The sequence below is a fragment of the Rana temporaria genome, chromosome 13 (assembly GCF_905171775.1).
Source record: "Rana temporaria chromosome 13, aRanTem1.1, whole genome shotgun sequence".
Classification (NCBI taxonomy): domain Eukaryota; kingdom Metazoa; phylum Chordata; class Amphibia; order Anura; family Ranidae; genus Rana; species Rana temporaria.
In genome coordinates, this window is record NC_053501.1 from 97,186,645 (window position 1) to 97,205,082 (window position 18,438).

At 42.4% G+C, this 18,438-nt stretch overlaps 1 protein-coding gene across 2 annotated transcripts in view; it reads left to right on the forward strand.

Annotated features, from left to right (window-relative positions):
• The window catches only part of LOC120920885 (multiple epidermal growth factor-like domains protein 10), a 221,048-nt gene that overhangs the window by 113,918 nt on the left and 88,692 nt on the right, over nucleotides 1–18,438 (forward strand). For both annotated transcript variants that reach the window (XM_040333275.1, XM_040333274.1), the window contains exons 6-8: nucleotides 10,330–10,576; nucleotides 14,076–14,199; nucleotides 17,848–17,984. In XM_040333275.1, coding sequence (XP_040189209.1) covers nucleotides 10,330–10,576; nucleotides 14,076–14,199; nucleotides 17,848–17,984 — 508 coding nt within the window. The remainder of the gene's footprint in view (nucleotides 1–10,329; nucleotides 10,577–14,075; nucleotides 14,200–17,847; nucleotides 17,985–18,438) is intronic.

Sequence of the window (18,438 nt, forward strand, 5' to 3'; positions counted from 1 at the left end):
TCTTTCCTGCAACCATTATTCTGATATGTGATAGTGATTGCAAACTTGTAAAAAGTATATTTATGCTCATAATCTGCAAAAAAATAATTTTTATGGAGTACTTTGTGATAAAACATAAAAAGGTAAAATGTTTTCCTAAGTAAAAATGCAAAATTTTGCTTTGAGCTTTACCATTTTACTATGTTAAACCACTTCAGCCCCGGAAGATTTGGCTGCCCAATGACCAGGCCATTTTTTGCGATTCGGCGCTGTGTCGCTTTAACTGACAGTAACGCGGTCATGCGACGTGGTACCCAAACAAAATTGACGTATTTTTTCCCCACAAATAGAGCTTTCTTTTGGTGCTATTTGATCATCTCTGGGATTTTTTTTTTTTGCACTATAAACAATAAAAGAGCAACAATTTTGAAAAAAACACAATATTCATCAGCTCATTCGCTTAAAGGGTACAGTACCTGTTGCCGAGAATGTGTTTCCAGCACGACAGCATCGCGCTGATTCTCGGCGACAGGGTGCCGACATCTCGCGCTCGCTGGAATAGACACAGCACATTTCAGCGAGCGCGTCATAGAAGCGACGGAGATCCGACTTGGATTCCCGCCAATTCTTGCTGCGGCATTTGGTATGAATCCTGAGGGGGAACTCCCACGCCAAATTTCAAATAAAAAAACGGCATGGATTCCCCCCCCAGGGGCATACCAGGCCCTTAGGTCTGGTATGGGTTGTAAGAAGACCCCCCCCCATGTCGAAAAACCGGTACCTACACACACGGGTAGGTACCGGAGCATGATGGGACTGTGACATCATAAGAGAGGCCAATATAAATCGGTGCGAACCGCGCACCCGGCCATTACAGCGGGAAGAAGCGTTGTGTCATTATCGGAAGAAGACGTCACAGAAGAGCGGGCTTGTGCTGCCGCTAGTAATTGAGCTAACACACGAAGATAGCGGCGGCCAACCCTGAAGAAGAAGGCACCGGAGAGCGCCGAGATGACAGAGGAGAAGATGGGAGAAAACCCCCGGAGAGTGGAGAAGACCCCCAGGAGAGCGGAGATGACCCCCGGAGAGCGGAAGAAAAAGGCCCCCCCTGGTAAAAGAGCTAAAGAAGAGAGGGCCCCCCCCCGGAGCTGTCTAAATAAATTACTTTAAAAACCCTGTGTCGTGTGTTTATTTTCTTTTACACTTTGCCTCCAGGTGAATGGGTAGGGGTACGATGTACCCCATATTCATTCATTTAGGGTGGGGGCTGGTATCTGGGGGCCCCCTTATTAAAGGGGGCTTCCAGATTCCGATAAGCCCCCCCGCCCGCAGACCCTGACATCCAACGGCCAGGGTTGTCGGGAAGAGGCCCTGTCCTTATCAACATGGGGTAAGAGTGCTCTGGGGTGGGGGGCCGCAGGGCGCCCCCCTGCCCCAGAGCACCCAACCCCCCCATGTTGAGGGCATGCGGCGTGGTACGGCTCAGGAGGGGGGGCGATCGCTTGTCTCCACTCCTTTCCTGTCTGGTCGGGCAGCGTGCTTTGGATACGGGTCTGGTATGGATTGTGGGGGGACCCCCACATCAGTTTTTCGGCGTAGGGGGGGGGTCTCCTTACAACCCATACCAGACTTAAGGGCCTGGTATGACCCTGGGGGGGGAACCCATGCCGGTTTTTTATTTGAAATTTGGCTTTTGAGTTCCCCCTTAGGATTCATACCAAACGCTGCAGCTAGAATTGGTGGGAATCCAAGTCGGATCCCCGTCGCTTCTATGACGGCTTTGTCTCCATCACGGCAAGCCAGCTCGGCGCTGGCTCCCGCGATGGGGCTCGTAGGTGGTCAATCTAGCCGACAAAGGGAGTGAGATTGACACAATATCGCGGTCACCTACTGTATGTAAAGGATTTTTTTTTTAAAATAACAAACATGTTATACTTACCTCCACTGTGCAGCTCATTTTGCACAGAGTGGCCCCGAACCTGGTCTTCTGGGGTCCCTCGGTGGCTGTCTCCCCCTCGCAAAAACTCATCAAGCAAGCAAGTTCGCATGGTGATGAGTTCTTCACTCCTGTGATACAGCCGGTGTCCATAGCCGCTCACTGTATCACTCGGCCCTGCCCCCCGGCGCGCCGCCTCATTGGATGTGATTGACTTTCTCAATCAACCAATGAATGAGCCGAGAAGCCTGGCCGAGATGCAAGTGCGTTCACGGTGTGGGACTTTCGAGGGGTCAGGTAAGTAAACGGGGGGGCGCAAATCCACAGATGTTTTTTCACCTTAATGTATAGAATGCATTAAGTTAAAAAAAACTTTTACCTTTACAACCCCGTCAAATAAAGTTTTATGAGTGTTGGTATCAGAAGGCGACCCTGTTTTTAGCCTGGTGAGATTGTTCTTTTGCAAACACATTCTGGTTATGTCAGTACCACACCAGTTGTGTCTATACAGACACATTTCTGGTTATGTTGGGGGACAGAAACCAAAGCTATTGTTGGGGATAGGGGGTGCCTAAAGGTAGTTGGCCTAGAGGAAAAAAACAAATCCTAAACCTGATCCTGTTCGCGACAAATTTCCGCGATTAAAAGAGATGTAAAAATAGCAATGGAAAAAATGTTTTTTTTTATTTTTCCAAGAAAAACCTAGAGAAAAAAAAGTACTGTGTGTATCCAAATGTCCTACCAAATTAAAGCCTGATCTGTGCCAGAGAAAAAAGATGAATACTATTGGGTAGATTCACGTAGGGGCGCCTAAAATTAGGACGGCCTAGCCTACTCTTTTTAGGCTACACCGCCGTAAATTATTTAGGTTAGAAGTGATTCTCAAACCACTTACCTTCAAATTTTCGGCGGCGTAGCCTAAAACGAGCGGGCGTAAGCGCACCTAATTCAAATGACTGGGAGGGGGGCGTGTAGTATTGACGTTTTTTACACTGTGCATGCGCTGGGCGACTACATTTCCCAGTGCGCATTGCGGCTAAGTAGGCCGTACGGGCCTATTGATTTTGACGCGTACGTAAACGACGTAAATCCCGATTCGCGGACGACTTGCACAAACGACGTAAAAAATTCGAACCTCGCAGCGGGAACGGCGGCCATACTTAACATTGTTATTCCACCTCATAGGTGGAATAACTTTAGGCGGCCTATCGCGTACGGAAACGATGTAACTCGACGGTGTAGGCCCGGCGTACACTCGTAAATCGTCGGGAATCGGCGTATCCCCTCATTTACATAATCTAGGCCGGCCGCAATGGAAGCGCCATCTAGCGGCCAAAAGAAACATTGCAACCTAAGATAGAATGGCGCAAGCCAGCCTATCTTAGGTATGTTTAAGTGTATCTCTGTTTGGGAATACACTTAAACATAGGCCGGCTTAGATTCAGAGTTAGGTCGGCTTATCTGTAGATAAGCTGGCCTAACTCTTTGTGAATCTACCTATATGTTCCCTTACGATACAGAATAAAAAAATGTATGAGTTGTGAAATTGAAGCTATTCCATTGAGAAAAAAAATGTTTTGACACTTATGATGAAAAAGGGAACAAAAAGGCTCTGGCAAAGGACTGGTTCAATGGGAACTCTAAACAGTTGCATACAGTGCTGGCACAAGATCTTCCGGCATGCAGGACGAGTATGGAGGAAGTTGTGACATGGTTAAACCAATGTGTTTTAGGATGAGAATGTTTTTGAAACACAGCCAGGTTTCCATTAACATTATAGTAACAAAAAATGTGTTCTTACATCTGGGAACGAAAGTAGTTTGTAACTCATCAAAAGTTCAAATTGTGATCATAAAAAATAATGTTTCTGGTACAAGCAGTTTTTAAATTTGATTTGTGATACAAAAATTAACAAATATAAATTTACATTGTTTGTATGGTAATAGTAGGGAGGGTGAATAAGTTCATAAAAAACAATTAGGGCCCTTTCACACGGGGCGAATCAGTAATGATCCGCCCGGTGAACCTCCTGCTTGCTCATTGGGGATCGCTCCGTTGATCCCCGCTGAGCCGGCGGATGGCAGGGCGATCCCCGCACACTGTGCAGGGACCGCCCTGTCGTTTCTCTGCTCTCCTCTATGGGGGGATCGGATGAACATGAAAAAGCGGACATACAGTCTGCCCGTGTGGGAGGGCCCTTAAGGTTCACCAGTTAAGGGTTGATAAAGTGCACAAATTGTGTAAAAAGGCCACACTCTACCAGTGTAATCTGCAGGACTGAGCTGTCAGTGTTACAGCTGGGGTAATACAGAAGAGATAAAATAGACTTTTCTCCTCAATTGCTTTTCTACATATGCCTTGTCCTGGCCTTGCCTGAAAAAAGTCAAGCACATGTACTGGTAATCCATTGATCCGCACTGTATCATTGTGTCAGAACCATTGACGTATCTCGGCATAGAGCCTACATATACCGTCAGAATGTTTATTCTGAGCTATAAAATATTTTTATTTTTATGAATATATGTAAATCTGTGCTTTGGGAGATATACACTTTTCCTACGATACAAGATATCAAAATTCTTTTATCCGTGCTATTTTGAGGACAAGCAATACAAATGAATATTTAAAATATATATATTTATTAACTAAAGATATAGTGCAAAAATTTAAATCGGGTACAATTTGTGTTAAAAGAAATAATTGATATGCTTCTACAATCAGAGATAAATGACGCTTGAATGTTCAGATGATATTTACATTATATGACAAGGTATATTCATAGCTCTTATTTAAATCATCCTGGCGTACTTTAAACCTTTTGGCTTGTAATTTGACCTTGTGTTATTTCTTCTCAATATCAAACAGATCTCTTGCTACTACTTATTATATACGTGTACATAACAAATGTTAGATTGTACACAAGCTTTCGTTAAATTTGGCGAGGATATATCTTCACATACGCCCTCACTCTCAAACCACTATTGTTGGCACTTAGCTTTTTAAAGACAAACGTAACGCGCGTATGTCTCCTAATATTTGGAATACAATTATCTCATACTGCAGTTAGACATAATCAACTCCCAAATTATCTTTGCCAAGTATATTTAAATGGTCTTAGTGGAGTGTATGTGAAAAACCTACGAATTACCAAAAGGTAAATAATCAAAATGATACATTACCAGTGATTAAGAGTCCTGTTTGAGAAGGGAAAGCCATAAGAAGGATTTCTGTGAACCCCTTACATGTTTGCGGTCACTCTCTGCCTTCCGGCTTCCTTCAGAGATCAGAGATCAGAGCAGCTTCCAGCCATCAGCCCTCCAGAGATCAGCTCCCATCAGCCTTACCATCTCTCTCCCACCGAGCTTTTTCAGATCACAGACTTCCCTCTTTTCTTGTCTAATCACTTTTTATCTCCCCAAAGAAGTGGGTGTATATATCACTATCACATGACTGGCGATGTCACATGATGCTATGTTTTGATGAGTGACCATAGCAACTAAGGATATGGCTGTCTTGAACCATGCCGATATTAACCTGTAGTGGTGTCTAAGGAATAATTCCTAATTTTAGGGTCAAGCAGAGTTGATCAGGATTTATGACCCCCCTGACTTTATCTTGGTATAGCACCATCATAAGTTGTCCTGTATGTCAAACAATTGTCAGACATCCTGGCACTTCTAGTGAATTGTGGACTCGGAATGTTTACATATCATTAGCTCATACATCTGTTTAATTCTTAAGACAAGTGAAAACCTTTGAAGTACCTTTACAGGAAAACCCTTGCTCCCCAAATATAGATTCTTAGTGTCACTTGTGATCACACATTTGTAAGGATAATAATATATGTATATGTGCTTAACGAGTTATACTATATGAACAACTAATACACATATATTGTTATGGCATTATAAAGAAACAATACTATTTGAGATGTATAATATATAATTCCACCGGGATTGTGAATAAGCCCCATTGGTTTCATAGTAAAGAGACCACACTATGTTTTGTGTCATGCTGTGCAGGGCCTCTCATCTCACATCTTATCAGTGTCAAGCCTTCCAATTTATGGTCTGGGATAAAGATACAAAAGAACAATGCCTTCTTGTAAGGCAGAAAACCGCTGTATCTTTAACTTGATATTAACCTCTTAGGCCCCGTACACATGAGGAGACATGTCCGATGAAAACGGTCCGCGGACCATTTTCATCGGACATGTCTCCTGGGAGCTTTTGGTCTGATGTGTGTACACACCATCAGACCAAAATCCCAGCGGACAGAGAACGCGGTGACGTAGTAGACACCGACGTTCTCAAACACGGAAGTGCAATGCTTCCACGCATGCGTCAAATCAATTCCACGCATGCGCAGGATTTCGGGATGCTGGTTACACGTCATAACCAGCGGACATGTCCGATTAGGTGTACTAACCATCGGACATGTCCGACGGACATGTTTCCAGCGGACAAGTTTCTTAGCTTGCTAAGAAACTTTTGTCCGCTGGAAACCTGTCCGCTGGACCGTACACACGGTCGGACATGTCCGCGGAAACTGGTCCGCGGACCAGTTTCAGCGGACATGTTCGACTGTGTGTACGCGGCCTAAGAGTGAGAATAAGATCCAAAAATGGCTTAGTATTGTTCATCATTTATATATGGATAGGAACAATGGAAAAATAGACTTGTGAAACTTTATATGTATTCTTTTACCCCAAATGTTCTGACAATTGGTAGAACAGTATAAGAAGGTTGGCAATTTTCATTCTAAAAGTGAACAGCACTATACTGGTGACACCCTTGTCTATCTCTTTTTTCCATGCCTACCTTCAGTGGGGAAAATAATTATTTGATCTCATGCAGATTTTGTAAGTTTGCCCACTTACTAAAAAATGAACGGTCTATAATTTTTAACCAAAAATCCTGAAAAAAACACATAAAACAAATGTTATTAATTAAGTAGCAGTTCAACAAGTAAAATAATTGTTTGATCCCCAAGCAAAACATGACTTAGTATTTGGTGGAGAAACCCTTGTTGGCAAGCACAGGGGTAAGACATTTCTTGCAGTTGGTGACCAGGTTGGCACACATCTCAGGAGGGATTTTGGTCCACTAGTTTTTACAGATATTCTCTAAATCCTTAAGGTTTCTTGACTGTCTCTTGGCAACTCTAAGTTTCAGCTTGATCCATACATTTTCTATAAGATTAAGGTCTGGAGACTGACTGGGCCACTCCATGAACTTAATATGCTTTTTCTTGAGCCACTCCCTTGTTACCTTGGTGGTATGTTTTGGGTCATTGTCATGCTGGAAGACCCATCCACAACCCATCTTCAGTGTTCTGTCTGAGGGAAGAAGGTCCTCATCCAAATTCGGCCTGTACCTTTAGCAGAGAAACCGCCAAAGCATGAGGTTTCCACCTCAGTGTTTGACTGTAGGGATGGTATTCTTGGGGTCAGCATTGTTCTTCCTCCAAACACGGCGAGTAGAGTTAGGCCTCGTACACATGTTTTCCTCGACAAAATCCATCAGGAAACTTAGTGGCAGAGCTTTTTTGCCGAGAAAAATGGTTGTGTGTATGTTTTTCGTCGAGAAAACTGTTGTGGATCTAGACGAGAAAAAAAGAGAACAAGTTCTCTTTTTTCTCGTCGGGAGTCTCAATTTACTCGTTGTGTTTCTCGTCGGGCTGGTTTACGATGAGAAACCCGTTCGTGTGCATGCTTAGAAACTCACGCATGCTCAGAATAAAGTATGAGACGGGAGCGCACCTTCGGTAAAAGTAACGTTCGTAATGAAGATAGCACATTCGTCACGCTGTAACAGACTGAAAAGCGCAAATCATCACTCACCAAACTTTTACTAACACGCGGCAACATGAGACTAGCAAAAGCAGCCACAACGGTGGCACTAATGGAATGGAACTTCCCCTTTATAGTGCCGTTGTACATGTTGAATGTCACCGCATTTGAGAACGACGTGATTTTGTCTTGACAGTGTGTACGCAAAAAAAGCTTGTCAAGTTTCTCAACAAGCCTAACAAGGAACTCGTTGAGGAAAACGATGTTTCATTTACGACAAGTTCCTTGGTCGTGTGTACGAGGCCTTAATGTCAAAGAGCTCAATTTTGATCTTATCTGACCACAGCACTTTGTCCCAATCCTTCTCTGAATCATTTAGATGTTCCTTGGCCTGACTGTACATGTGCCTTCTTCTGGTGAGTTACTTGCCTGACTAAGGTGCCCCGCGTGGCTCCGAAACTTTGCCATATGTCAACCGTGTGACCATGTGAATAAAGCTTTGTTTTCAATCTCTTTTTATAAAATTTTATACACATTTTACAAAGATATTTTTAAATACATATATCTATACATTCATATATCTTATCTTATAATTTTAAATTTCCCTGTTCTCGTCACTTGGGATCTAAATAAAGCTTTGGATGCTTCTGAGGAATCCTTGGTGTGCTGATGACATTTCTACCCTTTTCTTGAGGGTGGGGGGGGACTCGACCTGTTTGAAGGAAGAAAAATGCTGACTATGACCCTAATGCCGCGTACACACCATCATTTTTTGAGTTGTAAAAATGATGTTTTTCAGCCTCTAGAAAAAACGTCAATTTTTTCAACTTCATCATTAAAATGACGTTGCCAACACACAATAGTGAAAAAAAAAATGCTCTAGCAAAGCGCAGTGACGTACAAAACGTGCGACGGCACTATAAATGGGAAGTTCCATTCGGATAGCGCCACCCTTTGGGCTGCTTTAGCTGATTTTGTGTTAGTAATAGACGATTTGCGCTTTTCTGTCTGTTACAGCGTGATGAATGTGCTTACTCCATTACAAACGGTAGTTTTACCAGAACAAGCGCTCCCGTCTCATAACTTGCTTCTGAGCATGCGTGTTTTTTTCACGTCGTTAAAGCCCACACAAAATAATTTTTTACAACCCGAAAAACAACATTGTTTAAAACGTCGTGAAAAAATAGAGCCTGTTCGATTTTTTTTTGTCGTTTTTCAGAACCCGAAAAATGCTCTGATCGTTTTAAATGACATTTGTAAAAAAATTCGTTTTTTACAAACTCGAAAAATTATCGTGTGTACCCGGCATAAGAATGCCATCCCTACAGTCAAGCACGAAGGTGGAAACATTATGGTTTGGGGCTGTTTCTCTGCTAAAGGTACAGACCGACTTTGAGGGGCCAATGAACGGGGCAATGTATTGTAAAATTTTGGATGAGAAACTTCTTCCCTCAACCAGAACACCAAAGATGGGTCATGGATGGGCCTTTCAGCAAAGGAGTGGCTCAAGAAGAAGCACAATAAGGAAATTCATGAAGAGAGCAGAAACTTCGAGTTGCCAAGTGATAGCCAAGATTTAGAGAAGATCTGTAAAAAAAAAAAAAGAGTGGACCAAAATCCCTCCTGAGATGTGTGCAAACCTGGTCACTTTGGATGTTGGCCCTCCAGATCTCCTTAAAGTGGATGTCACCCTGTAGAGAATAAGATTTCCTATCATCTGTGCCCAGTCTTGCCACACAGAGTTAATCCAGCTCTGAGCAATCCTATTTTTATTGTTCAGGGAAATAAAACGGACTTCCAGATAAAAACCAAAGTCCTTGCTTGAGTGACAGCTTATTTACATATCTCGTGCACTGCTTGCAGGCATACACAGCTTCTGTAAAAAGTGCTCAATTCACATCCCCCTCCCCTCTTCCCTCCAGCTCTATGTATATTCTGATGGCTGTTGCATTTTCTCATGGCACTGAACTGTGACTCACCCCATATTTTGAAAACGTTTAATCAAAACACAGGGGAGGGGGTGTGAATTGTGCACTTTTTTTCAGAAGCAAGGACTTTGGTTTTTATCTGGAAGTCTGTTGTATTTCACTGAACAATAAAAGATGATTGCTTAGAGCTGGATTAACTCTGTGTGGCAAGACTGGGCACAGGTGATAGGAAATCTTATACTGTACATTGTGACATCAAAAAAAATAAAAAATAAATAAATGTGGGTTTACATCCACTTTAAGTTGAGACCCTGGATGACCTTTTCTAAACTTCAGCTAAGTGACCCAGAGTGCCACAGCCCTCAGGCTGGGTCTTCTCCCACATGACAAGGACCCTGCTGTTCTAGACCCTAGCCAATTCATACACACCTCAGCATCCTACTGGTCACTCTTCCTACCAGAAATTGGCTAAGGCTGTGTAGATAAGCTAGTTGAGGGTCTGCCTCTTCCAACCCACTAAATTCTGGAACTTAACAGGGGGACAGCAGAACCTTGAACATTCAAAAGCAATGCAACTTTGCTCCACTGGCAACAGAGGTGCCAAAAACTAAATTTGTCTCAATACTACAAGCAACCTAATTAGTAGGGTGCTTCATAACAATTCAGCAATTCACTGTAATGTTTTATATTTCCAGCTTGTGACCCACATCTGTGGGGACCCAGATGTAACTATTCCTGTCATTGCCTAAACAATGGGATTTGTGATGCCATTTCGGGGTCCTGCATCTGCCCTCCGGGATACAAGGCACCCTTCTGTGAGAAGCCCTGTGAACCAGGAACCTATGGAGCAAACTGTTTACTGGACTGCCAGTGTAAGAATGGAGCCAGCTGTGACCCTCAGAATGGAACTTGTCTTTGTCCAGAAGGGTACACGGGACCTTAGTGAGTATGCTCACATTTTTTAGTTGTGTTTTTTAGTTCTTGACATGTGCGATATACTTTGGCAAATATACAGTATAACTGCATTTTGATCTTGATCATAGGTGTGCGCAGCCTTTGGCAATTGGGTGTGCACCCCAAAGCTCAAACACACTCTACCGATCACTCACGATCTTCATTCATAAAGGGAAGGGGCCGGTAAATGGCATATTTACTGGCCCCTTCCCCCACTCATCCTTTAGCATCCACAGCAACAACCGGTGGGAGAGGAGGGAAGCCAGAAGTGCTGTGGGGGGGAAAGGGGGAGCCAGATCAGTAGGGGGAATCTGTTCTACACAGGGTGATTAGGGTGTGCCTGGGCACACCTGGCACACCCTGTGCGCATGCCTATGATCTTGATTATATCTTAGTTCCTGTTTCTTGAGATCTTTCACCACCACATTCTATGTTCCCACCTTACTCACTACTCTCCACCAGCATCCGTGCTCCCCTCACCACTTGTCTAGCCCACACTCCCTACCACTTTAATCTCTATCTATTTCCCTTCATCCCCTATACTCTTGTCTACTACGCATTTTGCAAGGAGCACATGTGCCTTATCCAAAAGTACCATGGAATTTTCACAATGAACCTCAACTTAAAACCTTGTTATTATTCTGCATCTGATGATGTCGGTGATCACCACCAAAAACCAACAAAAAGCTGTCCATAGCTTCAACAGAAGAAAATCTAACAGATTTCTCAATCCACGCCACACTTCCTGCCAGCTGTTAAAATACCTGAAGAGCATCTCCATCTGATTGGATGACTTGGCTGACAACTTTTTACTAGACTGCTTTGATTTTTTAATTAAGGGGTGTCAGGTGGGAGGTGGCCCATGGAACCATCCACTGAGCAAAATTCAAGCATATATCCCCAGGAGCTGCCCAAAAATTCAAACAGTGTATGGTCAGCTAAATGATATGTTGTGCAGATCTAAACTGTATCAGTTTATCTTAGTTTAAACATTAACAACCTTAAAATATTGTATTGATTTATAAAAAATGTATTATTTATTTATTTATACTTTATTCATTTTTTTCAAATTCATTTGTGCAACACGTTCAGATCGATTATTTTTAAACTGGAACTTAAAGTGATATTAAAGTCTATTAAAAAAAATTAAATAAAGTTAAAGGATCACTAAAGGATTTTTTTTTTAGCTAAATAGCTTCCTTTACCTTACTGCAGTACTGGTTTCATGTCCTTATTGTTCGTTTTTGCTTTGAAGTAGCTGTAATTCTGCTGTGATCTCCACACTTCCTGCTTGTCTGGCTTCTTACGAAAATACTCATGGGAGCTTCTCACTGTGGTCTAAGCTGTGTGTCTAAAACTCCTCAGAACCAATCAGATTCATTTTAAAAACAAAACACTGCCCTGGATTTGTTTGTTTTTGTTCTGTGGGTCTCTTTACTTCACATAAACATGAAACAAGTTTAAAACCGAAAGTGAAACTAGAGGCACATTATATGATATAATTTAATCTATTTTTAATAATTTTTAAAAGGAATCAGTTAACTTTTATGTCTCTATACCCTGTAAACAGTCATTTCAGCAAAACATTTTTTTTCCTTTAGTGACCCTTTAACTTATCTGCTCTGTGTATCGGTTTTGCACAGAGCAGACCCCCGATCCTCCTGTTCTCAGGTCCCTTGCCGACACTCCTGGCCCCTCCCTCCTGCCAAGTGCCCCCAGAGCAAGCATCTTGCAATGGGGGCCCCGTGGTAGGCATGCTCCTGAGCTGTGGCCCTCTGTGTCCTTTCACACACAAAGCTTCAGCTTGGCCCTGCACCTTTATCTCCTGATTGGCTTAGTGGCTGTGATTGACAGCAGTGGGAGCCAATGGTATGTTGAGGGAGGGGTTGATGCACAGAGAATTATTTTTTTGCCTTCATTGTAAAAAAACATTGAGCATTTAGAACCACTTTAACTGAAAAAAACTATTTAATAAATTTTTAATATTCAAAGAAAACTCCCCCATCCATGTCCCTATTCTTTTTTTTTTTTTTTTGAGAAATCACCTAAAAAAAACCCACCTCTCGAGTGTTTATAGCTGCAGCCATGTTAAGTAAGGGCAGATGATTAATGAAGTATATACTTCCTGGCATCCAACCACCCTTAACTCAGGCATGCAGGCAAGAGGGTGTGTTTAGCCGAGACAGGCCCTCCTTCAGATAAAGGGAAAAAATGCCCAAGATGATTTTTGGAATGTATGACATCATTTTTGCCTAATTCAGAAACCAGAAAGCAACTACTGAATAAATGTAAAATAATGTTCAAAACCAGATGAGAAATAATATACTTTTCTATCTATTTACTAATACTAGCAGCATGAAGATTAAAAATACTCAATGATGACTGAGAGAGTTTATTTTCAATTTTAAACAAAATTGGTATTTGTGTTCCCCTCTTGTCTAGTAAGTGCCAAAGTACAATCAACTACTGAATTAAAATGAGTCATAGTGCTACTATAATCAGCACTGCTGATTGGTTAGGCACTAATCCATGGTTTTTAATTAATGGAGGGAGGATAGGTACCCGAGGGATATATACATTGTACACACACCCCTTCGTCCTCCGCAATTTCTTTCCAAATGTGCTAGTTTTTTAATACGGGATCTTTTATCTCCATTTAAAAAATAGATATATATACATTTCCTATTTGCCCAGTAGAACCTTTGCAAGTGGATTTCAAATGCCGCTGACTAGTGACATTCACCCTTCTTGTAGCAAGATGGCACGGTTATGTTTGAAAACCTTTATTATTCATAAACTAAAATGTTTTCAAACTGTATTTGTTTACAGGATGTTAAATCAATGTGCTTTTTAATATATCTATGACGTTTTTTTTACAAATAAACAACTAATAAATGAAAAATTAATTCCCACATAACGCAAAACTCCTTTAAGACAAATTGTCTGTCTCTATAAGCACCAGCTGAGCTGTCCAATAAGGGAAGAATTACTTCTCTGACTTACTGCATACTTGTTTAAATTTCAGCTTGAGCTATTGAACTTGGTGAACAATATGGTTTTAACAGACAAGCTAATCAATCCCCAGAAAACCGAGCTGAAATCTCAGCAGTTGGCTCCAAAAAAAGAGATATGTTAATATTTGTGATATCATACAGTATATCTCTGTCCAAAGAAATACATATTTCAATTATTTTCTTAACATTTTTGCTTAATATAAAGAAAAGAATATATACAAATCACAATACATTCCCTTTGGTTGGTTTCGTAACAACTGTGGCAATTGGGCAAAACTAAGAATTTGAGTGGCATTATCACACCACTGTAGCCCTTGGGAAGGTTTAGACCACAGAAACCACAGAGGCCACAAAACAGAGATATATATATATATATATATATATATATATATATATATATATATATATATAAAAAATATAACTCAAGTGGAGTTGGCCATTAAAATTAAACATGTGTTTTTGCCTTCTTTTAGTTGTGAGCTTAGATGCACAGAGGTTCAACCATCCACATTTCAATGCCCAGAGAACTGCCCCTGCCAGAGCGGAGGCATCTGTGACCAGGTCAATGGAGAGTGCACGTGTCCACCTGGATGGAAGGTAAGAACTTCAGATCATCGTCCCTGGATTCCATATGTCTTCGTATTTTCATCTCCAATAGAGGGGGGGGGGGGCTGGTAGTTTAAAGAAGGAATGTATTAAGTAGTGACAAAGACACTGCATTTCTGGCAAGATATATAAATATTTCCATACTTTCTGAAAATGTTCTTGCCCCAAAAAAAGAAAAAGAATTAAGTCACCACATCTGAAGACCAGTAGGCTGCAATATGTTAAAAAAAAAATCTTAGGTTTAGAAATTATTTAAAACTTTAGTCAGAAAATTAAGTCTCCTTTTGCAGGTATATCTATGTAAAATATAAAAAATTATTAATATTGCAAATTGCTTCTGAAATCACATTAACATCTTAAAGCTTATATAAGATTTTGATGATTGGCGTTACATATACTTTAGAGCAGTGGTCATCAACCCTGTCCTCAGGGCCCACTAACAGGCCAGGTTTGCAAGATAACTGAAATACATCCCAGGTGATATCATTTGCTGCTCAGTGATCGCAGTATTTTGCCCAGGTTCACACTGGGTACGTTTTGCTTCGATTTGAGATGCGATTTCACATGTGAAATCGCATCTCAAATCGGCAGCATTTGCCGACAATTGTCGGCAATGACACCGTCCTAATCGGTGCGACGCCGCATATGCGGCGCTGCACCGATTTCAAAAAGTAGTTCCTGTACTACTTTTTGCGATTTCTGGCCGCGATTTACATTGACATCTGTGCAGAAACCTGCACAGATGTCTCTTAAATCGCGGCCGAAATCGGGACTGCCGGCGGGAGTGAAATTGTGCGATTTCACTCACGCAGCCCAGTGTGAACCAGGGCTCTAGTCTGCATCTCCCCCAATGTAATACATAAAACCTGGCCTGTAAGTGGGCCCTGAGGACAGGGTTGATGACCACTGCTTTAGAGGAAAGGCTCCTTGATAAAGGTTCATACGTTATGTTTCTCTTATGGTCTTTTGTGTTTATTTTCCATTTTTAGCAACTCAAAGAGGACCTAGTTATTTATTTTTTTCACTTGTAATGAAGGTCCCTTGAACCTCCTTTGGGTAAAGGGAGCCTTGACTGCTGGTGGCATGGCATCAACTGTAGGCATGGACCTAAAAGGGAAGTTAAGTAGCTCCCTTAGAGCCGGTTCACACTCGGGCGACTCGTCAGGCGACTCAGCCGCCTGACAAGTCGCGTCCCATTGTATTCAATAGTACCGTTCTAATAGGAGCGACGCAAGTCGCTCCGACTTAGAAAAAGGTTCTTGTACGACTTCGGGGGCGACTTGCATTGACTTATATACAGAAGTCATTTTGCAAGTCGCCTCTGAAGTCGTCTTCAGGACGCCTTGCCAACTCGCCCCCGAAGTCGTGCCGCCCCAGTGTGAACCGGATCTTAGGATTAGCTACAAAGACCTCAGGTGACTGGATGGAGCCTGAACTCTAGAAAAATCCCACTGCTCAGAGGGGATTAAGCTGTCAAAAGAGTTGACCATCCTTTTGCCCATTGTGATGTTTTGTCACAGCTTTTTTGGTGGTTTTGACCTTGTCAGCAAATGAATAAGCACTAACCAAGTGTGAAACGTGTCGGCTGTTTTTGATTTCTGCTGTGTATTTGCGGTGTTTGCTCAGGTTCCTTCAATAAAGACAACTCAAGAGTTCTTTGGTGTGCGGCCGTCCATCCGTCCTTTGCCACCTTCCATTGCTTTATGGGCTATGCCCTCTAGTTAAATTCTGGGGTCAGTCTAATGCCTGTCTGGCACTGATGCTAAGGACAGGCATTTTAGACTATGTGAGTTTATGTTTTATGGGTGCTCACAGTATAGCTGTGACTGGCGTTGTTGTATGGTCCATTTGGGAAGTTTAATAAAGCTGTGGCCTTGCCCTAGTTCCAACTAAATGAATGAATGACTTGTATAGCGCTACACATGCAAACTGAATCCCCTCTAGGTGCTTTTTGCAGCCAGTGTCTTCCTGGCTGGTGCGGTCATTTACCCCATAGGATCTCGACACGCTTGGGACACACAGTCATACACACATACCGTGTTTCCCCGAAAATAAGACACCGTCTTATATTTATTTTTCCTCCAGAAATCACACTATGGCTTATTTTCGGGGGACGTCTTATTTTTTTTACCAGCAAGTATGGTACAACAGTATGGAGCTGACCTTACCGTATTTATGGGGCTGCCGACACCTCTCCGGTCACTTAGAGATACCATGGAGCAGATAAGAATGGCTGCACGACTTCTTTACAGCTCCTGAGCTCCGCACCAGTACAGTACGCCTATCACATCTTGTTTTCCCGCCCGCGCCGCTACGCATACGACACGCCATCGCTACGTCTTATTTTTGGGGATTCGACACGCCATCGCTACGTCTTATTTTCGGGGGGATGTCTTATATTTCGATCTTGCGTCGAAATCCCGCTATGGCTTATTTTCGGAGTACGTCTTATTTTCGGGGAAACACGTATACTGGGCCAGTTTGGACAGGATCCAATTAACCTACCAGCATGTCTTTGGAGTGTAGGAGGAAACCAGAGTTCCCTGAGGAAACCCAAGCAGACACAGGGAGAACATGCAAACTCTAGGCAGATGGTGTCATGGTCGGTATTTGAACCAGCAACCTTTTTGCTGCTAGGTGAAAGTGCTAACCACTACACCACTGTGCTGCATCTATGTCAGTTTGGGGGGGGCAATGCATTGGTTTATTAGTTAGTCATAAAAGAGCCTGTGCTTCTCAGCAGTCATGGTTCCTTTAAGTCAGGGGTCTCCAAACTGCGACCCGAGGGCCAGATGTAGCCCTTTGCTAGCCTTTATCCGGCCCTTGGGGCATAATTCCTCCCACTGATATAAGACACTATTCCTCCCACTGATATAAGACACTGACACAAACAAGACACCATCTTTCACCGATATCAATGATGGGATACTATTCCTCCTACTAATAGTGAGAAAACTCCTCCTCCTATTGACCACCAACCCTGAGGCCACATTTATTCTCACTGATGCCGGGCCGTGACATTTTCTGCCCCTGCTGGCCACAATCCGGCCCTCCTAAAGTCTGAAGGACAATAAAGTGGCCCTTTGTTTGAAAAGTTTGGAGACCCCTGCTTTAAGTAAATAAAAAAAAAATCATGGTCATGGAGTCCAGTGTTGTCCTCCTTCCAGCAGAAAGTTCATTTTGTGGCAATGCTTGCACGACACCACCTTTACTGCGCATGTGCAGACACACTGCAAGTCTCTGGTAGATCCATAAGACCTGGGAGAGCCATTTGGACCCCCTGCACATTTGCAGCACCACTGCACGGCGTTGTCATGTTTACCATGTCCTGTAGACCCTGTGGCATGTCTGAAAATGTGTGAGAGCATGCTGCATATGTTATCATTATCTGGGCAAGGATGCTGGAAGTTAAATAAAAAAAAAAAATTGTTAAAAAAAAAAAAAAACACGAATACGAGGGAAGGCAGAGAAGTCAGAGGAGAGGAAGTCATATTTATTGGTGAAGGTCCATGTCATAGGGTCTTTAAATTCATCCAAAATGACTTAAAACAAACATTAATTAATTCATCCTATAATACACACTGAATAATTACAATGTTTAGGATCTCATGCATTTCTAATGTCCTCCTCTCTCAATAGGGTCCAATATGCTCCATCCCGTGCCCACCTGGATACTATGGTTCTGGCTGCGAGCATGAATGCAACTGTCATAATCATGGTCAATGTGACCCAGAAAGTGGGCAGTGCCAGTGCGCTCTAGGTTACACAGGAGACCGGTAAGCTGACACGTTAAAGAACAATGTATGTATGAATGCCATGACAGCTCATATAGGTACCCTGATTTATTTTTACAGCCAATCCATAGATCTATAGCGATACAGTCAATCTAATATTGGGAGCTAGATGATATGGGAAGACGGCATGAGACACAAGTTATGATCTTATCAGTCTAGTGATCCTCTTGTATTTTCCAATCAGGATGCTGGGGGCAGGTCAGTGACTAAATAGTATTGGTTAACTACAGTAGAGAAAATCAAGGTCACCAGCCTTGCTATAGCATCTGGCAGAGATGTCTGGATCATAAGACTAGCTGAACAGAACTGTGTAAGTTTTGTCAGACAAATGAATTAACATATACAGTATATTATAATTGTAGAATCTTTTTTCTAGTGTTCAGCTTTGAAGTATGTTTCCAGTTTAGGAAATCCCCCAAATCTCCCCCACCTGCTG